Source organism: Chrysemys picta, unplaced genomic scaffold, assembly GCF_011386835.1.
Source record: "Chrysemys picta bellii isolate R12L10 unplaced genomic scaffold, ASM1138683v2 scaf217, whole genome shotgun sequence".
Lineage (NCBI taxonomy): Eukaryota > Metazoa > Chordata > Testudines > Emydidae > Chrysemys > Chrysemys picta.
This window is the reverse complement of record NW_027052924.1, coordinates 57,718-84,335: the sequence shown is the minus strand read 5'-3', so window position 1 is coordinate 84,335 and position 26,618 is coordinate 57,718. Positions and strand designations below refer to the sequence as shown.

Below are 26,618 nucleotides of genomic sequence, written 5' to 3'. Positions count from 1 at the left end.
GATAAACTCTCCTAGCGAGTGACTGAGCCGAGGGGGGTTCTGGGTTCGGTACCTTGAAACCCCCACCCGTGATCCAGCACCGTAGAACTAAGGGTCCCAATCCCGCTGCCCAGTGACACCCCACCCCCCGGATATCCCGGCTGTACCTCCCCTTGTGACAACATGCCTGGGCTGCTTCAGCACCAGAGTGGGGTCTAAGCGTCTGGGATGCATTTCCATCCTGTACGTCAATCCATGCCCACTGGGCAAAGAGTCAGTGGACACGGGGGACCCCACTGCAGGCTCTGTTCCTCCAGCTGGGGGATGGGTCTGGAGATAGGGCACATTTCCCAGGGAGTGAGCTGGGCAAGCCAGACTCCTGGGATCAAAGCCTGAAAACCATTACAGGGCCGTGCCCAGCGGCCCCCTTGCAGACAGGGCATGGATGGGTCCCATTAATCAATGATGGTGAGAAGGGATGTCTCCCCTCCACATCCTCCCTCGTGCCCCAGGAATTCTAGGCACGGGGCAAGATGGAGCTGCCCGAGATGTCAGCATGGTGCCTCCAATGCCCAGCCATTACTTGGCCCTGCAGCTCTGATTCTTGCTCTCTCAGCACCGCCTCCATGACGCTCGCCAGCTGGTCTGCACACTCCTCCTTCTCCAGCAGGCCCAACAGCAGGGTGAAGCTGAAGGGCATGAGGTCACTCGACTGCAGGTGCTTCGCGATGAGCTGCAGGGAAAGGCACAGGCCGAGTGTGAGCAGCGAGCCCCGGCCCGGGGAGGTGGGTTTGCTCTTCGGGGAATGGGGACAGAGGCACTGGCAGCCTTTGCCCAGGGCTATGTGAGTGGGCACTGGAGCCCATACCCAGGAATTTCCATCTGCCGGCTCCTCATCGAGGGAAGGAGCCAATAACCCCCCTTTCCCATGTGTGTGTCTGTCTCTCCAGCCACAGTCTTTTACTCACCATAGCAACATGGACAGGGTTCTCTCTGCAGCTGGCATCCTTCTGCGTCTTGCTCAGCACGCTCACCACTGCCCCTGTCTTGGTGTACACGACAGCTGCACAAGAAACCAGCAGTGCTCAGGCAGAGCTCTCAGGGCCAGATTCTTCCCCCTCCCCTTCGAGCCAGATCAGAGGTGCCAAAGAGCCAGACTCCAGCCGCAGCTGGGAACGACCAGCTAGAGTGAGCTCTCAGCTGGCTTCTGGGCCAACTGCCCACTCTTCACCCTGATGTAGAAGGTGTGTTGGGGCTGGGGTGGGATCAGGGGAGGTCCCAGATGGTCCCAGGCACCTGGTGAAGGGCAGATGCCAGGTCAGCCCGGGAGGTACCAACCCACTTCTGCTCTGTGTCCCTCTGGTCAGGGCTGCGATGAAGGCGCCATGTTCTCTCTGCAGCCCTGCTCGCTAGGTAATGGCCGGGGCTGTGAAGGCTGAGAAGTGGCGACTGCTTCCGCTCTATCTTACCTTTGCAAGGCGTGAAGAGCCAGTAGAGAGCCTGAGATGCCCAGTATCTGGTGGCCTCCTGAGCATCGAAGGCCTGGCTTGTCAGCAGCCCGGCCATGTAGCCCTGCTCTACCATGGGTTTCAGGTCCTAATGGGCCACCAAACAGAAATTGAGGGCATAGGTCGGGACGAGCCCAGCTCTGTCTGTATTCCCCCCACTTCCCGTGAGTGCTGGGGGGGGGGGGGGGGGCAGCAGGATCTGCGCTGCTTACCTCGGTGATGGCTTTGAAGCGGTAGAACATGAAGAGCCGGGCGCTGGCTCTCACAGCTCGGCTCCTCTCCTGGGCCCGGGGAGAGCAGATCCATGGCTGCAAGTGCTGAGGAGCAGGGAGAAAGTCCTGTGAGCGGCAGCAATGCCGGGGCGACCTCCAGAACCTGCTTCCCGCCCCAGCAGGGAGAGGACATGGAGCATTTAACCTCTTCTCCTCCCCTTCCGGACACTGGAACTCAGCGCTCCTCTCCTGTCTGGGGGGGCGTTGGCACAGGTCTGAGGGTCTTGGGCTCAGCGCTTTGAGGATTCTCCCCATTGATCCTGTAGGGTCTCGGGGCTGTTTCCTTCAGGGGAACAGGGGCTCCAGGCCAAATGTAGGAGGCCAAAGTGACACCCTGGAGCAGGACTAGGATTGTCTTGCTGGATCCCAGGGTTGGGTGTATGCCCCAGGGGGACTGGCTAGTTCATCGCAGCTGGGAGGCCTGCTCAGCCCCCTCGGGATCAACTGGAGCCTTCCCTCTTGTGGTTCTGGTAGAACCTGACCAGCCGGCCCATCCCCAGATGGCCAGTGCGAATGGGCCCCTCCCCCCTCCCTATCATACCAGAAAGAGATGCAGTAGCGTGGTGCGGGTCAGGTGCTGCTCCAGGAATGTCTGCAGCACAAGATCCAGGCCCTCCCAGGGCAGTTCTTGGAGAGACTGGAGCAGAGAGAAGCAGGAAAGTAAATAACAAGGGAGGTGGGGTGCACGAGGCAGGGGGACGAGTGAATCCCCCCGTCTGGAGCCAGGTGCTGTTGGTATTCGGGGTCCCTTTACCCAGGTGATACTGATCCCCCTGCACATAGACATGGGTCTCACCTGGACCACGGGCTGCCCTTCCCCAAAGAATCCTTCCTCCCACCTGGGCTCCCCAACACATGTACTGAGCTGGGCTCTGGAGGGAAGGCCTCCTCCCTCCCGCTCTGGAGGGGCCCCAGCTGCCCCCCAACACCCCGCTGGCTCCCCAAGGGCTGAGCTGTTCATCCCGCTCCAGCCAATCTCTGTTTCTGTGGCAGGGCGAGTCATGGCCTGGCCGTGTGGCTGTCCCGAATCTATGCTTTGCTCCCTCTGCACCAAATGCTATTTAACGCTCTGGGCCAGAGCCTCAGCTGGTGTAAACGGGGGTAGCTTCTAGCTCCCTGGACCAAGAATCCAGGGTAATTCTATACAGTCTCACAGACACTCACCTCTACAGCTGTTCTCCCTGCCAACCCCACTGCAGAGTTAACTGCGTAGCCACTTGTCACCAGCCCTTTGGAAAATAAACCAAGGGGCTGGATTCGGCTGGACACGCAGCTCTCTGCATCGGGCCAGGGTCCAGCTACTCAGCAGGGGGGTGGCTGAGTTTCCCAGCCAAGGAGGCAGGTGGAAGCTGCAGCTTTGTCCATGCCTCACTAACCTCTGCCCGGAGAGTGGAGCTTTTTGCCACCTCAGTCCCTCTCAGCTTCGCCAGTACTGGGCGCTGAATCATGGCGCTGGCGATACAAGTCCCGATGGTCTCAGCCTCCTGTTCCTTAGACAGGCGAGGCTCAAATTTCCTGAGTGGAAGGAACGGAGCAGACGGGGCCATTAGACCGGAGACAGGTCCTGGCATGAGTCAGGTTGAGTTTGATGGCTCGAGGGACAGCTCCCTCCCTTAGCAGCAGAGCTCCAGGGGGCATCTCCAGCAGAGCCACCGCCTAGGGAATGGAAGTCTGGAGATGCCTTTGCCCCCTGGGCCCGGCAGGGGCTCTGCTGGGGAAGCTGCTCTCCGGGGCTGATCCTGGGCCCTGCTCTGCGGCTGCACCCATTCACAGCACTTCATGCTGACGGGAGGGGCTCCCTCTTACCAGGCAAGACGCAGAGATGGGGGCTGGATAAAGAGACCCGGAGCCCGAGGAGAATATGGCTCGTTACTGAGCCACCAGGGAGAAATATCCTCCGGTTCTTATTGCAGCTCCTCCCTCCCCCACTTCCTCTCCCTCCATCTGCCCCTCCCTGGCTGCTGGGCTCTGCAGCTGAGTCAGGCCCCATGGACGTACCCTATGTATGAGATGGCCAGCAGGGCATGCTGGTGATCGGGGCTCTGCAGCCGGGCCCGGTCCTTGCCTCTGAGCATCTCCTGCAGCACAAAGCAGAGAGTCAAAGGCAAAAGAATTTGGGGGAGCCCGGTTCCTCAGCAAGACGTGGAATCTCCAAATGTAGTTTGACGCCCCCACCGACCCTCAGCCCCAGCGTGCAGTGCACTGGGGCACGGAGCTGGGAAGATGGCCTGGGAGCGGCCATGTGGCCAGAATGCAGGAGACATTCACCAGAGCCCCTATTTCGCCATTCCTGACGGCACATCTGGAAACTTCAGCATCTGCCACGGAGCAGGGAAGGGGGATCTGGGCAGAGGCGATTTTGTGACGGGGAGCATTAGAGTCCTGAACAGCTGAGGTCAAATATTTTCCTGCAAACCAAGGGAGGGCTGCGCCTGTTAACTCCTCAGGATCATGTCCCGGAGTGAAAACCCTTGGAGTTAATCCCCAGGGCGCTTTCTGGCTGCCAGGCAGATCTCTGAGAAGTGGGATGGGGAATGGTCCCAGGTGTAAGCAGCATGAATCCGCTAATGGAAAATAGTGTCATTTAATTCCTTGGGCTGGAATCGCACCAGAAGAATCTGGCATCAGCACTGGGTTTGCAGTGCACAATGTAGAACCCTGGGCACCGGGTCGCAAACACAGCACATGGCCTTTAAACGCCAGAGACTGTGGCACGTGCATCTGCCCTAGGGACCCCTCCCAGGACCCAAGCGTGCTCACTCACCAGCAGGGGGGACAGCACGGTGTATGTGTCCTGGCTCACCAAGGGAATCCTGCTCACTTGGGTGACAGCTTCACCCACCAGCGCGAGGCTTCTCAGAAAAGCAGATCTCACCAGTGGGTCCTGGGCTCACAGGCAGGAGGGGGAGAGAACAATGAGGAAACAGCCACAGGCAATAGAGAGCTGAGACACAAGGCTACAGGGCGAGTCTCTACAAGGGAGCTGCTGTCCTAGGCGGGATTGCCCTCATGCCCTAAGGGAAAGGACCTGGCTTGCCGAGTGGAACATCTTTGCATTCCCTAGGGCTGTGGGTCTCCAACTATTTTTACTGATGACCCTTTCACACAGCAAGCCTCTGGGTGTGACCCCCCTAATAAATTAAACACCCTCTCTAATATATTTAACACCATTATAAGTGCTGGAGGCAAGTGGGGTTTGGGGTGGAGGTTAACAACTCGCGACCCCCCCATGTAATGACCTCGTGACCCCCGGAGGGGTCCCGACCCCCAGTTTGAGAACCCCTGGCCTAGGGGAATATCTCTGGAGATGAATACAAGGAATGGGCTGATTCCCAGAGGTGCTGAGCACTTTCAGTTCCCAGAGCTGTCAGTGGGCCCTGGGGCTGCTCAGCTCCCCTGACAATCAGGTCGTAATTGGCCGATCTGGGACAGGAATCTGCTGCTCTCTGCAGTTGGCTGGGCTCTCCCTACCAAGGCATCCGTTCTCCAAAGAGAACATTTAGTTAAACCAAAGTAGCATCCCCTCTCCTTTTCTCTGGGACGCGCATAGGGGCATTGTAACCAGCGTAGGACTGAACGTTGGCCTCAAACCTCCGATGGCAAGAAAACAACCTAGAGTTATCTCAAAAATCCCCCTTCAGCACCAGAGCCTGTCAACCGGGCTAGGGGCCTGAATCCCCCTGTGCGCCTTTTGTGTCCAGCTACACCATTGACGGCAGTGTGTGGGGAAAAAGGCCCTAAATCTTTATCTTCTGATCCGTGAGTGCAGCACAAGCCTAGAGGTACCAAACAGGGTACAGTCGTCTCTGGGACAATAGCACCAAGTGATGCTCAGTTACACTCTAACAAGGCCCAGATAGGAGTCCTTCCATTAGCTTCCACGGGCCTGGAATCAGAGAAGCTAATTGAGATGGGGCAGTCACAGAGAATGGTGCTGTTCCCATGTCTCCTGTCCCTCCTGGGGCAAAGGGCCAGCCCTCTGAGCTGAGTTTATGCAAAGACATAGCTCTGTGCTGCTGTGCATAGCCCAGGTAGGTGCTGTGTGGGCGGACAAGGGAGGGCTCTGACTTACGTGTGGGCTCAGAAAATAATGTTGTCGCATGGGAGCCAGGATATTGAAGCCTATGGTCTCTAGGATGAGGTCCGTGGGGCCTGAGTGGACCACGTGCCCATAGGTGAGGAGCAGGAGGCTTCTCAGCTGCTCGATGGAAGCTGGCTCCTGAGAATTGCAAAGGAAAGAGTGAGGAGAAGGGATGGCCTCCAGCTGCTCCTAACTTACAAATGGGGCCAGGGGAGGATTTTTCACCCAGCCGGCTTAGCAACCAAAGGCTACTCTGCTGAGCTGAATTTCCTGGACTCCAAGGCCCTTCCAGGCTCCCCAGGATTGGGTGGTTGAGGTGACCCGGCAGCCGAAGGGGACGCACTAGCAGCTGCTTTAATTCAGCCTAGCTCCAGAGATGTCACTGGCACTACAGTGGATTGCACTGGCCCAGAGAGTTACTGGGAAGGTGGTGGTGGTGGTGCAGGGGAAGGGGGGATGCAGGTTAATGTCAGACATGCCAGCCCTGGTGAGTCTGCCAGGAAGGTCTGTGAAATAGCTCAGTTCAGGGGAAGACCAAGGGTCTCTTCTGCTAGAAATGTGTCAGCGGGAGCTGATGGCTTGGCAGTGTCTTTTGGGCCCTCTCTGAGCCTTGTTTATGGGGCTGCATGGAGCATGTCTGAGCTCCCCAGGAGATATCCTGGAGAGCTTAGACAACAGGACCCACCTTCCCCCCTGGATCCACCCCATTGTGCTGTGATTGCAACTCCACGGAGGAGTAAGGAAAGGGCTCCCTGCACGGAGGCTGAGCCACTGCTTGGAAATTCAGCTCTTCGCTGAACAGGCTTCTGGGAAGCAGGGTCCTCCCTGGCAGGTCCCTTTACCTGCAAAGGCTGGTGAAGGGATGGATGAAAGAACAGAGATGCTAGGTGGGACCGTACCTCCAGAGAGCCACCGGCAGAAGGCTGGAGCTGCACCCTGCTGACAAACTCTTCCCAGTGCTCCAGGATGGCGAAAATCTCGTCTAGCTGTTGCCTGGCACACAGCCCAAGCGCTCGGGCGAATCCCTGAGAGACAGAAAGATGGAGGTTGGGAATGCTGAGCAACAAGCCAAGGGGCCAAGATGGGCTCTCAAAGTCATTGCCATGGGCATGGGTATAAGGAAGATCTTTTCAATCCACTGGACCTTGTCCAAGGCAGAACATACACATGTAGCATCAGGGGATTGACAAAGAATGAGGGATCACTTGACAGTGGAGGAGCAAAGACCTCACCTCTCTTTCCTCTTCTTCTCGGAAATCGACCATCTCCACCAGAAGCCATAGCTGGGGCTTGATGCTCTCTGCTGGAAAAAACATCATCACGGTGCCCCAGCACTTGTAGAGAAAGCTCTGTGAAAGAGACACCATCATGCGGGATGCATTGGGGCATGCACAGAGCCCACTGGGTATAGTTGTCTGTTTCACTGACCCCAAGCTGCCCCTGGTTAGCGACTGCTGTTCTGAACTAGGCACTGAACCCCAATTCCTTCCAGGTCACTGACCTTGTCACCGGGCCGCTTATCACCGTAGGCCAGCTGGCGCCTGATACTAGCGATGAAACAACCCAGCCAGGTGTGGTCCGAGATGAAAAAGAGAAGGTCTTCCAGGAACTGCCAGGGAAAGAAGAGCCAGTTAGAACCGAGAGGGGCCAAGAAACTGGTCCTTTCAATAGCTCCAGCCAGGAACCCACCACAGCTGGGAGGGGAGGGGAAGAGGGAGCGTGCACTGTCACCCCCTACGTATCTCCTAATGCTTGTGAATCCTTGTGAGCTGCCCCTGGTGCTTCTCCAATTGCATCTGCTGGACTCAGCCGCTTCCTCTGTCCCACAATGTAGTGCTGCTGAGGGGCCTCTTAATCCTGCCTCAGCGTGGGCGGGGGGGGGGGGGGGGGGCTGGACTAGATGACCTCTTGAGTTCCTTTCCAGCCCTCCATTTCTCTGACCCTTACCTGCAGCAGCTGCTGCTCCCACTCCCTCTGGCAGAAGCAGGTCTTGTGATCTGGAAGAGATGGGCAGGTCAGTTTCCTTTGTGTTTAGACCCTTCTACTGAGGAGCAGCCTTCAACTTGGCTCTTGTTTGGCAGGGGGTGGGGAGGAGCTGCCGACTCACGGGCCCCGAGGGGACCCATGGCTCTTTGCAAATTGCTGATGGACAACAATGCTCCTCAAACCCAAACCCCTTGATGTGAAATACCCAGGAGTTCTGCTTGCCAAGATCCTTCCCTAAGGTGTGAGATGTCGAATGAAGGTTAGATACGGTCCTGGAAAGGATCCTTCCTGTCTAGGCATGGGGGGCTGGGCTAGATGAACCAAGGGATATGATCCTGACGTGATCCTCTCGGATTCCAAGGTCACAGCATCATATTATACTGGATTCAGAGGGAGGCCCTGGCCTCTCCCTCTCTGAGCCCAGCATCACGGTGTCCCCTCCCTTTGCTCCTGCAAGGGGAGACACTCCCTCCTCACCTTCCACGTAGAGGAGCATTTCCGTCTTGTAGTTATTCCAGAACCGGCCCGACCCGGCCTGGAACATGCTCATCAGCTCGAAGAGGAGGAACATGGCTGCCCTTCTGACCTGCACCGTCATAAACGAAGACGCACCGAGCATCTGGCGGACAAAGAGGCAGAGGTGGCTGTACCCCTCCCTTGCGAGGCAGTGTGAGAAGGGAGCTCCCTACAGGTGCAGGGGGAGAGCTCAGTGATGGAGGGAAGGAGACAGCAGGGAGGTGGAGCTGACAACCAGGACAGGATTGAGATGGATATTTCAGGTGATCAGGGGCACTCCATGGACCAGCTATTGGCTCCTTCCATCCTCTCACTCCTGGGCTGGCTCTAGCTCAGATGAAGGGAGACAGGATTATCCAGAGGCCGTCAGGCAGCTGCTGGGTCAGATCCTTGGCCTAGGTTAGAGCAGCACAAGGGGAGCTTGAAGCAGCCCGAAAGAGGCAGCTGGGCCATAAAGGGAATCCCCAGCTGCCCCTTGGTAAGGGAGGATGCTGGAGGCCAGAGGGCAGGAGGGGGCCTGCACAACAGTCCCTAAGGGCTCATTCCAGCTGGCTTCTATTGGAGCCGTCCAAGGGCTGCACTAACTGGTGCTGGGGGACCCGGTCCAGCCCCAGGATCAGGGGAGCCAGGAAGGTGGCTGGCTCAGAGAGCTCGCTGGTTCTGTTAAATGCCGAGAGGCGCTGGGTCGATGTGCAATGAACGCGAGGAATGTGACGAGCCAGCTCCTCTGGGGGCTGCGGGGAGAAGAGCCACCACACACTGCATGCCAGCTCTGGGAGCGGCTCCTTCCCACTGAGCATAAGGAACCTCCTGGCTGCGGGTTACTCACCAGCAGCCGAGCCAGCAGCTCCTGGGGTAGAGTGGACTTGGGGCTTGACCGACACCCTGTGAACAGAAAGGGGGGGCATCCCATCAGGCTCTGGAGGGATCTTTTGCATTCGTCTCTGAGCTCTGCCTGCGCCCTTGACGGCTGGCTGTGTCCTTGCAGTGAGCCAGAACCAGAGCCAAGAGCTGATCCCCACCCCACCTGGGGGCAGACGCCTCTCGCTACAGAAGGACTAAGAGCGGGTGGATAAAATACTGGGACTCACCTCTGTTCGCCTTGCCGCACCTCCTGGCCAAGGGCAGCCTGCCTTCCTCCTGCATCCTCTTTACCACCCCGACCGAGGTCTGCAGGAGGAGAGGCAGGGCTGGCCCATGGGCTGCTGGGCTCAGTTGAAGGAGCAGCCCAGGCCATAAAACCTGCAGAGCAGAGAAAAGCCATCTCAGTAGGGAAATATCCTCTTCCTGCACCAGCTCTCTCTTTCCTACACTAGACCGGACCCCTGGCCTCGCCACCGCCAGCCAGACCTCTCTACCCAGCCTGAACCATGCAGCGATCCCCACTCCCTCCCCCTTCACACCTATCAGTGTCTGCCTCCAGCACCAAATCAAGTGACACATGACTGACCCCCCGCCTTTTGTTGAGTGTAGCATCGTCATTGACAGCACAGTATTTCCTAACTCCAGTCCCACTGGGAAAGGCTGTGTTCTCACGGCAGGAACGCAATACACCAGCTTGATAAATAAAGAGGAGACTAGGAAACCCAATACTATCAAGTGAAACCATGACAGGCGCTCAGGGAGGTTTGAGCTCTGACCTTCACATCCCCACACAGACCTGCGCCACTTGAAGCACAGACGCAATTGCTGTCTGCTGTGTGGACAAGAGGGGGACTTAACACACACTGTGCCAGAGGGTTACACAACTCTTTGCTAGACAGTATAGAAGAGTGGAGATCAGGAATCCCCGGGGGTCTATCCCCACCTGTAGTAACTAAAGCACGTATATTGGGCATGCTCAATCTGAAAGACAGTGTAGCTGAGTGCACAATACTTGGGTCTGCCTTATTAGAAATGTGACTTCTAGTCTCAGCTCTGCCTGAAGTGACCGTTGTAGATAAATCTCTGATAATTTTCATATCACTTTACATTGTGCCTCTTCATATAACCTTGTGGTGGGTCTACCTACGTGTGACCTCTGTTTTCATGGGACTTTGTATCAAAGCCTCATTTAGAAACTTTGCATTGCCCTTGGTAGAATATTATAGCCCCTAAGGATAGAATAAGATAGAAGAAAAATTTCTTTTTGCTAGCAGTAGAACAAGAGCTCTCCCCCCCCCACTCTTAATCAATTGCCCTGTTGAATGAATGAGGTGTGAATGAGCAAGGCATGGAAGGCAGCACCTCCAGACAGCCTCAACTGTTGGAGAGGGGCTGGAAGCCAGACCAAGGACAATAAAAAGTGTCAAGTGGGCTCATTAAAGACAAGCAGACATACCAACGGCCTCGGGGGTTAGAAGCGAGCACCTTCTTTTGGAAACACCCTCTTTGCAGCATTGGGACAACACTCAAAAGAAAGCAGCACAAAGGACCAATGGACACAGACACAGAGTTTGAATCTGGTATAGATTTGCATAAGAGGAAAGCTGCTATAAAAGTGAGGTGTCTTGCAGAGGACTCCGGGTCTCGTCTTGTCAACATGGGAGCATCGATCCGGATCGGCAGAAGCCCGGCTCCACCCCTTCCCCATCTAACTCACCTGGCCAGTGAAGTTAAGGGGAGCAACTAATTGGTAACAACAAGACGGAGTGTATTTGTGTGTGTGTGTGAGTGTAAGTGTAATATATTATATGCATATAATACAGTGTTAATGAATACATGTATTACTAATAAATGTGGCGTTTAGTCTTATTCCCCCTGAAAAGATCCTGTGCAGTACTTTAAGTACAACACCGTGCGCAACCTCGCTGTTATTTTGTTCAGTGTGTGGAGGGGGCTGGCTAATACTTGACTGCTTAGGCTTGCGTTCTGACGCCTGGGTCAGTAATCAGGTCTGTGCAGTGTGTGGAAACCTAAGCAATAGTCAGCAGAGATGAGATTTGGATGTAGTGTCTCCCAGCTCAGTGGACTCTCCTGTAGGCACCAGGGTAGTGTGGGTGAGAGGCAGGAACTCCTGGGCTAGGGTTGGCTTTTGCAAAACAAGAATGTGATGGGCTGTATAGACCCCAGCCTGTAACAGCCAGGGAAAAGTTAACAGAAGGACCAATGAAGAGGGACTGAGCTATGGAAGCTGCAGAACCAGCATGACTGACCACAGGGGATACTCGAGCGGAAGAGCCCCTGTGACACCAAACGCTGGCGTGCAGGGGCACTCAGCCGGTGAGTGTTCCCTGGTCCAAAGACCCAGGTCTGGCTCGGATCCGGGGTCCATTTTAACCAACCCCATGATGTTCTGGAGCGGGGAGGCTCAGATAAATAAGTCTGGTTGGGGCCTGTCTCATTGAAAAGCTCAGACCCAGAGAGGCCTGTGTCCAATGGAGAGGGGCAGGGTCACTTACATTGGCCATTCTGGGGGAGTCAGCCAGGGACTGCAGGGTGCTGGAGCAGAGCTGGCGGACCTCGAGCTCCATAGTGCGCCTCCCGTCTGCTTCCTCCTGATGGTGAGAAGTAAGGGAGACACCAGGGAGATTTAGATTCGGTGGAGAGCTTCGTGGCACGGTAACTCTAGTGGGCATGGCAGGGGGTGAAAATGGGGCTTGAAGAGAAAAGGCGCAACCCTGGCTGTGACTGTGCCATAACCAGCCAGGGTCTGTGTGGAGCCAGTTCTAGGCTCCACCCCTCTGCCTGGTGAAAACCAGATCCATCATGGCTTAGTCTCCTAAGATGGATGATCACAGTGAGGCGAGAGAAGGAGGAAGCCAGGGGTCCTGCCCTCCCTGTGCGAGGGACAGAGCCCGGACGGCAACTGGGAGAGGGATCAGAGAGAATGGGCTGGGAGGAAAAAACACTGTCTTCTATTTGTCATCATCTTCCATCAGTAGACGGAGGGTGCCGTCCCCAGTTCCATCTGCTTCCCAAGTCCTATTTGCTGCCCATCGCCTGCCCATCCCCATCTGCAGCTGCCCCCCTTCCCTATCCCTTGACCCCATGTTCTGCCCTGTTCACGGACTCCTGTCACCAAGGTCTCTGCAGATTCTTACCATGCTGTCGAGGGTCAGAGTGCACTGACGCACCAAGAAGTCAATTAAGGGTCTTGAGGCAGATTTCTCCAAGAGCCCATGCGCCCCCATTGTCCTTATAAAATAAGCAAGGGCTTCTCTGACCTGCCAGAGAGAAACAGAAATGATTTGCACACAGTTTGGAGGGACCTTGTCCCCTCCCAGTCCCCTCCCAGTCCAGGCTGGGATCCTTTCTCAGCGGGGGGTTTGGTGAAATACTGCTAGGCAGCCCAGAGATGACAATGCAGCCGGAGCCCTGCAGGGATTCTCTCCCGCACCTTCTGCCCTACACTATGGAGCACTGATGGGTCATGTGTTTCGATGCACAGGGTCCCGGCAGCCTCTGCACTGGCAGGCAGACATTCACTAGCTTTGGCCGCGTTGGCCATGGTTCCAGACTCACCCGTATGCTTGTGCTCTGCAGGAGTGGCCCCAGGGCTATGAACAGCTTCTCGGTATTGTGCGTCATTTCGGAAACTGTAAGAGACACAGACACACGGCTCGGCAGGGTTGATGTTAAACTGGGGTGTGCAGGGACCTGAGATCTCAGGAACCTTAGAGCAACCTCAATGTCCCTACATGACCCTCCTGGCAGGTTACCCCCATGGGTAACCAGCTGCATCTGCCCACGCTTGCAGTTCCAGCAGTGACTGTCCTCTCATTGCCGCAGCATCGGCTGAGGGGCTGCAGGCAGAGGCGTAGCGAGCGCTCTCCGTACCCTCCAACCGGAGGGGGCCCCGCAAGGAAGGGGGCCCCTAAAAGTGGCAAAATAAATACCACATTCCAGTTTCTGCATTGTAAGGGGCTCCGCCCGGACATATGTTCGGAGGGGGCCACCGTTCGGAGGGGGCCACGTTCTTTGTTGCTACGGCCCTGGCTGCAGGACTTGGATTATCTACTGCAGACAGGTATAAATGACCCCAATGAGGCCCAGTGCTAAGCGCTGCTAATTGCACAAGAGGCCATAAGACATCAAAAGACAAGGCCTCGCTGTGGGGTCACTTACTGTTGGATTGGACTATCCGGTCCAGAATGAAGAGACTGGCACAGGTCTCCTCTTCCTCGTCCTTGTTCAGCCTCCTGAACAGGAACACAAGCAGCTCCACCAGGAACAAGCGAGCTGCAGGAAGAGGAGTGAATCAGACTGGGGTGAGTGAAACATAAAGGGGAAGGGAATATAGTTCTATGCCTGGGCTCTGAAATTCCGCAGGCTCTGGGAAATCTGCTTCTCTGGGAAAGGTGAATGGGTTTCTTACCCAGATGGATCAGAGAGTCCAGGGCCTCTCTCCGCTCCTCCAGGGCCTCTCTGGGGAGATGACACACCTAGGGGAAGAAAGCAACACCAGCAAAGGCAAACTAGACCAAGTGTCTCTCAGGCCCAGCCCTCGGATGGCAGAGTGAAGGGGTGAGGGTGGAGAGGCAGATTCTAATTCCCATCTAAAGAACAGGCCAGCAAGCTGGATCAGTCTATGAGTGACGCCGAGGCTTCGGGGGCCATGGCTCATGTAGAAGCAGAGTTTGACGGGTCAGGAACCGAAGATGTGGAGCGTTTGAACAAGGTGCGGGATGCTGATGTTCCCGGTCAAAGGGGGTGGGGTGAGTGGGAGGAAAAGAAACCAAAGGAGAGTTCTCTAGGATCCATCCCCCAATGGGAACAGGATGAGGCAGGGACAGCTCTTCCCACAGCCTACCCAGTTTAAGCCAACAGGCCCCGGGATTTTGCCTGAGTGATACCAGCATCTCTTACCATGGAGTGGAGTGCTGGGAAGAGGGTGCCAATGTCCTTCCTCAGGGCAGCCTCATCCATGTCCCTCACGCAAGCAAGGCCCTGTGCAAGAGAAAAGATGCAGGGCATGACGTGTCAGGCAGACAAGCCCCAATGTGTAGAGTCTCCATCAGCAGCTGGGTTACCACTACCAGCTGGTGCCGGACTCTCCCTTCTCTGGGGGGGGCATTTGACCCCTTGGTTTGCACTAGCCTAGTATCACTTAGGGTTGGTTCAACAGGATAGTTGTACCGGGCGCCAGCTGGGGTGGTGTGTGCTGAGAGGATGGCAGGGTTGGCGGGGCGCGGTTTGGAAGAGCGGGGCCTGCCCTGATTACTTATCACTACTGATGTTATGGCAGCGCCCAGAGGCTCCAGTCAGGATCAGGCCCTGTTGCACTGGGTGCAGCACAACGCAGACAGAGACAATGTCTGTCCTGAAGGGCTGAGAGTCTAGAGACCCACGCAGACAGGTCAGGGATGGGGAGACAGCATCCAAGGGCTCCTCCCTGCCCCCGTGCTGGGCTGAGGAAACCACGCGGGAGCTTGGAAGGGAGAGCTTAATGTCCCTTCATGCGGCCTTATCAGGGGCCAAGGATCTGGCCCATTGTCTCTGCCTGCTCACCTCCTACAATGGTCACTTCCAGAGTGTACCAGGGATGTACACTCCTGCTTTCTGGCCTTGGGCCAGCCACTTCCCCTCCCGGAGCCTTGCTCTCCACAGGTATAGCTGGGCTAACAGCTAACCCTGCCCCGGGCCCAGGGAGAGGTGAGTGCGCTGGACACTCTGGGGAGAGGTGAAGCTCAGGATTATTTCTCTCCCTGGTTCCCTAATGCAGCCCATTGCTGACCAGCCAGCAAAGAAGAAAGAAAGCAGAGCCAGGTGCTGGGAATGGAGTCGCCTCTCTCCTTCCGTCTGCAACACCTGCCCTGGCAAGGGGGGAGTCAGAGCATGTTCTCTAGGGCCAGAGAATGGCAGTGAATCTGGGAGCAAGAGATGAGGAAAGGGGGTCAGAGCCTTAGAGGGTCAGTGTGTCGTGGGAAAGGCAGTAGGGGGTGGGAGTCCAGGCTGAGTTGGTGATGGAGGGAACCTTGTACCATCTGTGCCATGGGCACTTCCCCAGTGTGCTGTGGATTTCCCGCTCTCTCCTCACTCACGCTGGTCTTCCTTGGCGTTTCCTCCTCCTCGCTGATTGGGGCGAGCTGTCCCCTGGGTGACAAATAGGCCTTTCGCTTGGTGCCTAAAATGAACAGCAGGAAACTAAGGTTGCTCTTAAGCAAAGTAAGCAGCCATGGGATTAGAGGGAAGGTCCTCTCATGGACTGTAGCTGGTTAAAAGACAGGGTAAGAATACATTTTCGGTTTTCACAAGGAGGTAAATAGTGGGGTCCCCAAAGATCTGTACTGGGGCCTTTGCTGTTCAGGGGTAAAATAATGAGGTGGCAAAATAGGTGGATGATACAAAATTACTCACCATTGTTAAGTCCCAGGTAAACTGGAAAGAGTTACAAAGAGATCTCACTAAACTGGATGACTGGGCAACAAAATGGCAGATGAAATTCAGTGTCGATGAGTGCAAAGTAATGCACATTGGAAAACATAATCCCACATACAAAATGACGGGGTCTAAATTAGCTGTTACCACTCAAGAACGAGATCTTGGAGTCATTGTGGATAGCTCTCCGTAAACATCCACTCAATGTGCAGCGGCAGTCAAAAGAGCTAACAGAATGTTGGGAATCATTAGGAAAGGGATAGATAATAAGACCGATAATATCATAAAATGACTAGGGAAGTGTTATTTACCCCTTGACAGAACACATGAACCAGGGGTCAGCCAATGAAATTAATAGGCAGTGGATTTAAAACAAACAAAGGGAAGTATTTCTTCACACAATGCACAATCAACCTGTGGAACTCATTGCCAGGGGATGTTGTGAAGGCCAAAAGTATAATTGGGTTTAAAAAGAACTAGATAAATTCAAGGAGGATAGGTCCATTAATGGCTATTAGCCAAGATGGTCAGGGATGCAATCCCATGCTCTGGGTGTCCCTAAAGCTCTGATGGCCAGAAGTTGGAACTGGATGACAGGGGATGATGGATCCCTTGATAATTGCTCTGTTCTGTTCATTCCTCTGAAGCACCTGGCATTGGCCACTGTCAGAAGACAGGGTACCGGGCTAGATGGACCATTGGTCTGACCCAGCATGGCCATTCTTATATTCTTATGAAGAGCCACTGGGGAGCTGAGCTGGTAGAGGGAGCTGCCTGGTGGGTCAGTTCCCCCTTTACTGGCACCCAGGCTGCCCGGTGATGATTCCAGTGCTGCCCTGTGGCAGCAGGGCTTTAGCCCAGCGTGGGATGGCACGGAGGCTGGCGTGTAAGGTGGAGCAGAGGGCAGTGGCTTATGGGCATGTGCAGAGCAGGGCACAGAGCCTGGGTGGAGTCTCTTCTTGCCCTCTCAGCACTGGGGTTTGGCTGTCACTGTGGCTACTTTCCCCCGCTTTATTCCTGGCACTCAATACTGGGCATGGGCCTACCTGGATCAGGAGGTTCAGCACAGAAAGTGCTGCAGTGGCTGCCCGTTCCTGCAGCCAGGGTTTGTAGCGCCGGGTCTTGTTTTTGGGCCACCTTCTGCTCCTCTGTGTCTGTGGATACAGGCAGATGCTGGGTTAATTTCCCGCAATCATGGTCACTAATAGAATGCCCTGGGGGCGACAGGGACATACAACTGTGTGGGAACTGTCTGCACCTTATGGAACCCCTGGCGAGGGATTTCCACCAGTCACTGCCCAGACAGTGTCATGTTACTTAACATTGAGATCGGGCATTTCCTCTTCCAGTCCCTTTACAAACATTACCCACACCTTCCAGACCCCAGTGAAGATTGTCAGTCTTGTTAGCCCCATTATGAAGCTAGGAAAACTGAGGCACTGAATGATCCCGTGTGCACTGGGATGGAACTTCCTGATGGGACAGAAATAGACATGTGGTGATTTGTCACAGCGAAAGGCTGTTGACTCCTACCTGGGACAGAAGAGTCAGTGGGGCCTGGCTGGCTGGAGTCCAGATTTGTCCTGTCCGTTCGGAAAGGTGTCCATCCTGTAATTCAGAAGGGCAGTGGTGGGGTGAGGTGTCATGGGACTGATTCTATGTAAGGGCAATAGGAATCAGAGAGGAACTGGGGTAAATCTGTATCGTGGGGGACGCTTCTGGGCAGAATTCCTACTCACCAATAGTCTGAATCAGTCTTTGGCAGAGACGGTCCAAAAACCCCATATTGACTCCTAGACAAGAACCAATGTAAACAGATCACAGGAGTTTCTCTTCTACTGCACAGACCTCAGAACATTCACACCTCACTCTTGGGAGGCCAAGCCAGTGCTCTGGTGCCCGGTGCCCTGCATTGCCATGTGGAATGAGACCCAGGCTCAATTCTCTGTGCTGGTCTGTGGCTCCCAAGATGGCTGGAATTGCTCCAGGTGGGGGGAACCTCCATTTACATGGGGAGGCTCTCTGCTTGACTAGGGGCTTTGAAGGGGATTCCATTGAGTCCCTCTCAGCCAGAAGGACGTAACACATGAGCTGGAGAACCCCAAGGAGACAGCGACATTGTGAGGCTCGGATGGAGGTAGATGTACAGAGTTGCAGCACTGAAATGTGGGATCCCCCTTCCTTGGGGATAAAATCTTTGTGGTACCTCTCCTCTTCCTTGGGATTCAGCAAGGCGGCTCTATCACCTAGACATTTGGTTCCATGAGGTATTTGAGTTTATGAGGTATGTTCTGACCAAGAAGTTACCTATTCTGGCCCACCTCACTGCACAGCCACCAAACCAGCAGTGCTTGAGACAGAATCTGATCATGACTCACAAAGCCATTTGTAATATACATATGAAAAACGTGGGCATCTCAGTGACGAAAAATGCATTGGTGTCTGTTTCCAGGAATGGAATGTGTGTGCTCAGTCGTACCCACAGTTCCAACCACAGCCGTGGTCGCTTGACACACAGTCAGCCAGTTACAGATCACAATGATCGTTTGCACAAGCAGTCACTGCAACTGCTTAGCTAATTGCTGCAACTGTGCACACGAGTTAATAAGCAGTTTTTCATAGATTCATAGACTCTAGGACTGGAAGGGACCTCGAGAGGTCATCGAGTCCAGTCCCCTGCCTGCATGGCAGGACCAAACACTGTCTAGACCATCCCTGATAGACATTTATCTAACCTACTTTTAAATATCTCCAGAGATGGAGATTCCACAACCTCCCTAGGCAATTTATTCCAGTGTTTAACCACCCGGACAGTTAGGAACTTTTTCCTAATGTCCAACCTAAACCTCCCTTGCTGCAGTTTAAGCCCATTACTTCTTGTTCTATCCTTAGAGGCTAAGATGAACAAGTTTTCTCCCACCTCCTTATGACACCCTTTTAGATACCTGAAGACTGCTATCATGTCCCCTCTCAGTCTTCTCTTTTCCAAACTAAACAAACCCAATTCTTTCAGCCTTCCTTCATAGGTCATGTTCTCTAGGCCTTTAATCATTCTTGTTGCTCTTCTCTGGACCCTCTCCAATTTCTCCACATCTTTCTTGAAATGCGGTGCCCAGAACTGGACACAATACTCCAATTGGGGCCTAACCAGCACAGAGTAGAGCGGAAGAATGACTTCTCGTGTCTTGCTCACAACACACCTATTAATGCATCCCAGAATCATGTTTGCTTTTTTTGCAACAGCATCACATTGCTGACTCATATTTAGCTTATGGTCCACTATAGCCCCTAGATCCCTTTCTGCCATACTCCTTCCTAGACAGTCTCTTCCCATTCTGTATGTATGAAACTGATTGTTCCTTCCTAAGTGAAGTACTTTGCATTTGTCTTTATTAAACTTCATCCTGTTTACCTCAGACCATTTCTCCAACTTGTCCAGATCATTTTGAATTTTGACCCTATCCTCCAAAGCAGTTGCAATCCCTCCCAGTTTGGTATCATCTGCAAACTTAATAAGCGTACTTTCTATGCCAATATCTAAGTCGTTGATGAAGATATTGAACAGAGCCGGTCCCAAAACTGACCCCTGCGGAACCCCACTCGTTATACCTTTCCAGCAGGATTGGGAATCATTAATAACTACCCTCTGAGTACGGTTATCCAACCAGTTATACCCCCACCTTATAGTAGCCCCATCTAAGTTATATTTGCCTAGTTTATCGATAAGAATATCATGCGAGACCGTATCAAATGCCTTACTAAAGTCTAGGTATACCACATCCACAGCTTCTCCCTTATTCACAAGACTCGTCATCCTATCAAAGAAAGCTATCAGATTGCTTTGAAATGATTTGTTCTTTATAAATCCATGCTGGCTATTCCCTATCACCTTACCACCTTCCAAGTGTTTGCAGATGATTTCCTTAATTACTTGCTCCATTATTTTCCCTGGCACAGGGATACCTCCCTCAGTGGTTTGAGCATTGGCCTGCTAAACCCACGGTTGTGAGTTTAATCCTTGAGGGGGCCATGTAGGGAACTAGAGTTTAAAAAAAAACTGTCTGGGGAGTTGTCCCCCTTTGAGCAGGGGGTTGGACTAGATGATCTCCTGAGGTCCCTTCCAACCCTGATATTCTATGACTCCACAGAAGTTAAACTAACTGGTCTGTAGTTTCCTGGGTTGTTTTTATTTCCCTTTTTGTAGATGGGCACTATGTTTGCCCTTTTCCAGTCTTCTGGAATCTCTCCTGTCTCCCATGATTTTCCAAAGATAATAGCTAGAGGCTCAGATACCTCCGCTGTTACCTCCTTGAGTATTCTAGGATGCATTTCATCAGGCCCTGGTGACTTGCAGGCATCTAACTTTTCTAAGAGATTTTTAACTTGTTCTTTTTTTATTTTATCTTCTAAATCTACCCTCTTCCCATTAGCATTCACTATGTTAGGCATTCCTTCAGACTTCTGGGTGAAGACTGAAACAAAGAAGTCATTAAGCATCTCTGCCATTTCCAAGTTTCCTGTTACTGTTTCTCCCTCCTCACTGAGCAGAGGGCCTCCCCTGTCTTTGGTCTTCCTCTTGCTTCTAATATATTGATAAAAAGTCTTCTTGTTTCCCTTTATTCCCGTAGCTAGTTTGAGCTCATTTTGTGCCTTTGCCTTTCTAATCTTGCCCCTACATTCCTGTGTTGTTTGCCTATATTCATCCTTTGTACTTTGTCCTAGCTTCCATTTTTTATATGACTCCTTTTTATTTTTTAGATCATGCAAGATCTCGTGGTTAAGCCAAGGTGGTCTTTTGCCACATTTTCTATCTTTCCTACCCAGCGGAATAGCTTGCTTTTGGGCCCTTAATAGCGTCCCTTTGAAAAACTGCCAACTCTCCTCAGTCATTTTTCCCCTCAGTCTTGATTCCCATGGGACCTTACCTATCAGCTCTCTGAGCTTACCAAAATCCGCCTTCCTGAAATCCATTGTCTCGATTTTGCTGTAGTCCCTTCTACCCTTCCTTTGAATTGTGAACTCTATGATTTCATGATCACTTTCACCCAAGCTACCTTCCACTTTCAAATGCTCAACGAGTTCCTCCCTATTTGTTAAAATCAAATCTAGAACAGCTTCCTCCCGGTACCTTTTTCAACCTTCCAAAATAAAAAGTTGACTGCAACGCAGTCCAAGAACTTATTAGATAGTCTGTGCCCTGTTGTGTTAATTTCCCAACATATATCTGGATAGTTGAAGATCTTGGGCTTTGGATGATTTTGTTAGTTGTTTAAAAAAAGCCACATCCACCTCTTCCACCTGGTTAGGTGGCCGGTAGTAGACCCCTAGGATGACATCACCCATGTTTTTTACCCCTTTTAGCCTAACCCAGAGACTCTCAACACTTCTGTCTCTTATGTCCGTCTCCACCTCAGTCCAAGTGTGTACATTTTTAATATACAAGGCAACACCTCCTCCCTTTTTCCCCTTCCTTCCCCTGTCTATCCTTCCTGAGCAAGCTGTACTCATCCATACCAACATTCCAATCATGTGTATTATCCCACCAAGTTTCGGTGATGCCAACAATGTCATAGTTGTATTTATTTATTAGCACTTCCAGTTCTTCCTGCTTGTTAGCCATACTTCTCGCATTTGTATATAGGCATCTAAGATACTGATTTGATCTTGCCTCCCAGTTTTGCCCTGACCCTCCTTTCTCTCTGCCATTATAGCCCACGCTCCCTCCTATTTCCGACCCATCTCCCAGGTCTCCATGTTCTCCACTTACCCGTGGGCTTTGCTCACCTGTCCCCGTCAAAGCTAGTTTAAAGTTGTGGACATCCTTCTGAATTTTGAGGCTAATGAGACGTTTACTCTCATAATAACTGTTGTGATTCTCTAATATAGCACCCTGCGTTAATATACCACTGTTCACCCCGAAGGATCCCATGGGAAGTATACTGTTTGCACAAGCTAGAACTAAACATTATGTTAGTTTATGTGTCATTATATAATGCCTGCATCTGTAATTTTCACTCTGTGCATCTGAAGAAGTGTTTTTTTACCCACGAAAGCTTATGCCTAAATAAATCTGATGATGAACAGCAACTTGGGCCTTGGAAAGGAATTCTGGCTGTGTATCATGCTGCTTTCTGCCTACCTGGACCAGGAGACTCGGTGACAGGTGGGTTGCCATCTCTGGCTGACACTGCAGTCTCCTGCACTGCTGTGTCTGTCAATAGAAGAGAAGGGTTAAATTTCTCCATTAAAGGTCTCTGGTTGAACCGCCAGGGGAATGATGTGAATGATAGTGCTGAGGGGAAGGGAGTTTTCTGTACCCAAAGCAGCAGGTTCCAGTCCTCTTGTGACACTTCAATGAACCTGATTTCACTGAGTAACAAATACAGTCACACCTGGGTCACCAAAGAACTTTCTCAGTTACAGAGAACACCTGTGTGACCCAGAAAGGAGCGATTCTCTAAACAGAGGCAAAGCCACCCCAGCTCTCCTTCTCACTGTCACAGGTTGGGGCCAACAATCACAGCCCCCGACTCCCACACAGTACACAATGGGGTCTCAGCAGTGCAGGGGGTGGGGACTAGTTTGCAGCAAACACAGCTTGGAGGATTTAGAAATCTAGCGCGTGCAGTGCTTGGGGAGGGAGAACCGCAGGGAGATGGAGACTCCAAGAGCCCTCCTCATTCAGGCAGTGCAGACCACAAGGCCTCTGGAAAAGTCGAATGCCAGGCACAAGCAGAACCTCAGTAATGGGAAGGAGGGGGCCGACCCACTGGAGGGAGTTGGCAAAGAGCAGGTATAGCCTATAGGCAGTGCCCTACCAAATTTACGGTCCATTCTGATCAATTTCGTGGCCATAGGATTTGAAACCCAATTTCAGGTTTTCAGATGTTTACATCTGAAATGTCACAATGTTGTAGTGGGGGTTTCCCCAAAAGGGAGTTGCGGAGGAGTCGCAAAACTGTTGTAGGGGGGTTGTGGGATTGCAACCCTCACTTCTGTGCTGCCTTCCGAGCAACCGGGGTATGTACCCGGAGGGGGGTCTGATCTCCCCGGTGAGGGCGGCTGTGCAGGGGAAGTGCCAGTTCCGTCCCTCCCCAGCCCAGAGGGGACTAGCAGCTGGAGTCAGGGGCATGGAAGTAGCCTGCCCTTCCCCAATAGCTAGATTTCATGGGGGAGGTCTGATTTCATGGTCCATGACTTTTTCATGGCTGTGAATTTGGCCTACCTATGGGATGGTTTAGGTTAAGAAATAAGTAGAAAATAGGTCTGGGGCCTAAGTTAGCTTAAGTGTAGAAGAGTTTAGAAAACTGAAGTTGTTAGTGTGAGGAAAGTTAGCCATAAGTTGGAGATCCTGTTATGGGAAAGTAAGAGTTAGCAAGGACATGGCCCGGGATTATGCTACTGTTAGGTTTTGGTTATAACTGGCTTAAGCAGGGCTTTTAATGAGTGTTTTTGAGAATTGTGACTGTTTTATTAAAATGTTATCTATACTAATAGTATGGGAAGGATATTGGTGCAGATGTTAATGTACACCACGTGTAATGTAAAATGTTATCTATACTAATAGTATGGGAAGGATATTGGTGCAGATGTTAATGTACACCACGTGTAATGTAAAGAGTCAATAAGGAGGCGATGGAAATATAATTAGTGTAAGGGGCAGTTGCACGTTCAATAGTATGAGAATGGCTTCTCCTGGGAGTTGTTTTGTTAATTCGGTGAGCGCTCCAATGAACGCCCCAACGGTACCGTTATGTCCCAGGGTTCTAAGGCTGTACTTCACGCTGTTGTCAGTGGACTGATCCCGCATTGATCCACAATACCACAGTTAGTGTTGACAGTGTAGGTGGTAATTGCGCACCTGTTTGCTTAACTAATGGTTTTATTTTGGAATGAAGTTTGGTTTTATCATTCATAGTGTCGCCTAAATACATTTTCTGTAACTGACCTAGTGGCTTGAACCTGGGTTTTGTTGCAGCCTTATCTGTAACAACTTACTATGAATTGGAAACACTTCAACATGAAGGTTCCAGAAGGTTACGCAGGAAAAGGGGTGAATCTGAGGAGTCGGTACCCCTGTTTCCTACTTACCTGAAGCAGGCTCAGACAGGGAAGGGCTGCAACACCCAGTTGCTGCTGTATCCTCCTTCCCCTGGTCTGTGGCTATGGATAAGTGCAAAGGGGTAGGGGTCATTTCCTCCTTGCCTGGTCACTGATAGAAATCCCAGGGGGGTGAGGTAGACAATACATATGTGTGGGGAACTAATCACACTGCAGGGCACCTCTGGAGAGGGACTTCCACCAGTCACAGCCCAGAGCATTTATATCGCACACCCATCGCCAAGGCATTTGACAAACACCTCACCCCACAGGTAGGGAGCTGAGATAACATGGGGAGGGGCAATAGGGGCCAGGGGGAAATTTGAGGAGAATCTGCCCCCAATTTTTCCCTAACCAGCAGGATTCCATTAGAGATTTTAGCCCAAGAGGCCAGGACTTCCCCAGCTCTGCTTGTCCCTGCTTCTCTAGTTAATAACAGATCTCCCTCTGGAGACAAGGAGAGTGCAGACAAGGCCGGGATGGCAGTGCTGCACTGGGGTCCCACCAGAGAATTCCCTGCCAGTCCAGAAAGGCTAGAAATGTCTCGGGGTTTAAATAAAGCTAAAATGCTGCAAGGAACCTTGGAGAAAACAAACCTCCTCCATCAGGAGACCCTGACTCCCCAAGCACATGGAGATTCCATGCAGATTCCCAGTGGTCCCCTGCAGGTAGCTCTGGACAGGACAGCAATGGGGGGAGAGGAGGGTCCATTTCTGGGGAGAATTCCTACTCACCTCCAGACCGGACAAGCAGTCGGCGGAGGTGGCCGTAAAGATCCATATCGGCTCCTAAGACAAGAACCAACATGAATGAGTCCCTGGGGCTTCCTTCCCATGACACAGACCCCACCATACTCACACACGGTTCTAGGTGGGCCAAAGGGACCCAGGCGTAGTTCTTTTGCTGCCTGCCTGGCTGGAGAGACAAGACCGCTATGAGGTGGTGAGACCTCAATATTGATGTAAAATTTTATGAATAGCATTATTATCACTTCTTTTAATGTTAGGTCATTACAAACATGTTTGTGCCTTTACTGAACATTCAAACATAGCTATAAGTATATTGTCACCAGGAGGCTTGAAAATAGAACAGTAGCCCAGTTTTAGTTAGCTAGGTTATAAAATGTTCATGCTAATCAAAGACATTGCAGAAGTCTTCAGCTTTCTGTCATCCAGAAACATGCAAATGTCCGGAAAATAACATCTCCTTGACCACAAAACTGTTTATGTCCCCCAAGAGAGTCTGTACAAACTTTAAAAGGCAGCTGTGCTCATTTTAATCTGCTTTAACTTTTATACTAGTTTCTTTTTGTGCTATGTTTAAAATATGTGTTGATTATTGGCATCTGTGCTTTGCACAAAATATTTAAGAGAAGTTTAATTGCTATAACAAACCGCTTGGGTCAAGAGTCAAACCAACCAAAAGAGTGTTTTATCCACAGCAGAACACTTCTCTCTTCTATAAGCTGCCAGTTTATTATAGATCTAATCCTTTATCTCAATAAAAGAAATGTTATAAAGAGAAATGTTTTAGGAAAGATCTGGCCCTGTAGGAGAAGGTGAGGATGTTATTTATGTTGGATATTCCAAAATGAATGTAGGGATGTGTTAGAACAATAAATCTAGGCTGTAAAGTGGGCTCTACCAGCCCCTCTTTGCAAGAAAACCTTCTGCTTGTGTCCTTAAAACTTTAGAGAAGAATGTGTGTAGTTGAGAAAAAGTTTTGTAGAAAACCTTAGTTGATTTCTAAAATATTGAAATGGCAAACTGTTTTGGAGGGCATATTTGCATATTTGCATATTTGCAAAGTATTTTAACTGAATGCAAAGTATCTAATTGGTTTTCTAATACATTACTACATGTGGTAAAATGCATTATGTACTAACATGAAATCTAATGACCTTGCTCAGCTGATTATAAGAAGACATTTAAGTTTAGACTATTTATTATATTAATGGGGAAGTAATTAGTTACTGGCAGAGCTCTAGCCACTCCTTCCCCCACCTCAGAAAGATAAGAAGAATCATCATCAACAATTGTTCTAGAGAATCAACAACTTCTTCAATCGTATTTAAGCTAAAGACTCGTTAAGAATGATTTAATTTTAAAAGACTGCTTTGAGAACTAAAAACCTGTACATAAACCACAGGTTTGGACTTTTTAAAAACAGAATTTCATTTCCTGTTGAACCCTAATGAAACTGAAGAAATACCTCAGAAAATGAACTGAATAAGTTAAGAGTTAAAAGACTAAATTTGAAGATGTTCTGAGAATCTCTCCAACAGAAACAAAGGAAATATAACTGTCAAGAAAGACGTACAACCCTCACACATATACACATTAACAAACTACCTGTCCATAAGATGAAGAGGCTCCATGAATGTACGGAGCCAATGAAAGGGCGAGAGGTGTGTTTTTCTAAAATTGCACAGAAATAGGGAAGAGACGAGTATAAAAACTCTAAGTGAGCACCCTGCACACGCTCTGCTACGCTGCTCAAACTCAACTCATCCTCTCCCACTCTACAAGCAAGCTGACACAGACAGAAGAGAGAAGACTCGGGAAGAAACCAGCCCAAGGAAACCTCCCCAAAACTTCAGCATGTGCTGGTAAGAGAAGTTAACTAAAACCCTGCCAAGGGATTCGAGTTATAAACTCTTGCAACAGTTTTGTTGTGATATGGAAATGCTGTTGTAATTTAAGATGTTAACAGTTTCTCCTGTTAACCACTAAATGCTTAGACCATGCATTTGGGAAAGAGACAAGAGCTAATCATTGGGAAACGGAGAAATAGTGGGATTTAACTGAATTTAAGATTCTAAATATTTTGTTAATTGGCCAGTCTCAAGCCAGCTCCTTAAATGGTTTCTTCTAAGTA

At 51.5% G+C, this 26,618-nt stretch overlaps 3 protein-coding genes across 3 annotated transcripts; all 3 read right to left on the bottom strand.

The window, feature by feature from the left end:
• Nucleotides 1-467: 467 nt before the first annotated feature.
• LOC135978345 (maestro heat-like repeat-containing protein family member 1) lies at nucleotides 468-7,221 on the bottom strand. Its single transcript, XM_065579292.1, has 11 exons — nucleotides 7,073-7,221; nucleotides 6,740-6,865; nucleotides 5,832-5,978; nucleotides 4,524-4,643; nucleotides 3,758-3,837; nucleotides 3,136-3,274; nucleotides 2,301-2,396; nucleotides 1,700-1,804; nucleotides 1,449-1,575; nucleotides 948-1,042; nucleotides 468-712 (listed from the first exon to the last, which is right to left on the bottom strand). Exons 1-11 carry the CDS (start codon nucleotides 7,208-7,210, stop codon nucleotides 497-499), a joined length of 1,389 nt encoding a protein of 462 aa, XP_065435364.1. The 5' UTR covers nucleotides 7,211-7,221; the 3' UTR covers nucleotides 468-496.
• A 63-nt stretch (nucleotides 7,222-7,284) lies between these two features.
• Nucleotides 7,285-9,670, bottom strand: LOC135978344 (maestro heat-like repeat-containing protein family member 1). Its single transcript, XM_065579291.1, has 5 exons — nucleotides 9,434-9,670; nucleotides 9,172-9,227; nucleotides 8,304-8,445; nucleotides 7,788-7,837; nucleotides 7,285-7,449 (listed from the first exon to the last, which is right to left on the bottom strand). The coding sequence occupies exons 1-5, from the start codon at nucleotides 9,486-9,488 to the stop codon at nucleotides 7,285-7,287; spliced, it is 468 nt and encodes a 155-aa protein (XP_065435363.1). The 5' UTR covers nucleotides 9,489-9,670.
• A 314-nt stretch (nucleotides 9,671-9,984) lies between these two features.
• LOC135978343 (maestro heat-like repeat-containing protein family member 1) lies at nucleotides 9,985-16,858 on the bottom strand. The gene is made up of 9 exons (XM_065579290.1): nucleotides 16,688-16,858; nucleotides 15,305-15,387; nucleotides 14,130-14,210; nucleotides 13,639-13,705; nucleotides 13,389-13,502; nucleotides 12,786-12,859; nucleotides 12,365-12,487; nucleotides 11,723-11,818; nucleotides 9,985-10,038 (listed from the first exon to the last, which is right to left on the bottom strand). The coding sequence occupies exons 3-9, from the start codon at nucleotides 14,187-14,189 to the stop codon at nucleotides 9,985-9,987; spliced, it is 588 nt and encodes a 195-aa protein (XP_065435362.1). The 5' UTR covers nucleotides 14,190-14,210; nucleotides 15,305-15,387; nucleotides 16,688-16,858.
• Between the last annotated feature and the right edge of the window lie 9,760 nt (nucleotides 16,859-26,618).

Excerpts from the sequence above, each read along its gene's own strand:
- LOC135978343 (XM_065579290.1), bottom strand. The coding sequence starts at position 14,189 with ATGGATGAGGCTGCCCTGAGGAAGGACATTGGCACCCTCTTCCCAGCA. Across the intron at positions 12,488-12,785 it reads TGCAGAGCACAAGCATACGG|GTCAGAGAAGCCCTTGCTTA; the intron begins GTGAGTCTGGAA and ends TCTCTCTGGCAG. Across the intron at positions 10,039-11,722 it reads ACTCCCCCAGAATGGCCAAT|CAGACAGCAATTGCGTCTGT; the intron begins GTAAGTGACCCT and ends TTGTCCACACAG.
- LOC135978344 (XM_065579291.1), bottom strand. The coding sequence starts at position 9,488 with ATGCAGGAGGAAGGCAGGCTGCCCTTGGCCAGGAGGTGCGGCAAGGCG. Across the intron at positions 9,228-9,433 it reads GTGCGGCAAGGCGAACAGAG|GGTGTCGGTCAAGCCCCAAG; the intron begins GTGAGTCCCAGT and ends TTCTGTTCACAG. Across the intron at positions 7,838-8,303 it reads AATGCTCCTCTACGTGGAAG|ATCACAAGACCTGCTTCTGC; the intron begins GTGAGGAGGGAG and ends CATCTCTTCCAG.
- LOC135978345 (XM_065579292.1), bottom strand. The coding sequence starts at position 7,210 with ATGATGGTGTCTCTTTCACAGAGCTTTCTCTACAAGTGCTGGGGCACC. Across the intron at positions 1,805-2,300 it reads CGCTACTGCATCTCTTTCTG|CACTTGCAGCCATGGATCTG; the intron begins GTATGATAGGGA and ends CCTGCTCCTCAG. Across the intron at positions 1,576-1,699 it reads GCTTCAAAGCCATCACCGAG|GACCTGAAACCCATGGTAGA; the intron begins GTAAGCAGCGCA and ends GTGGCCCATTAG.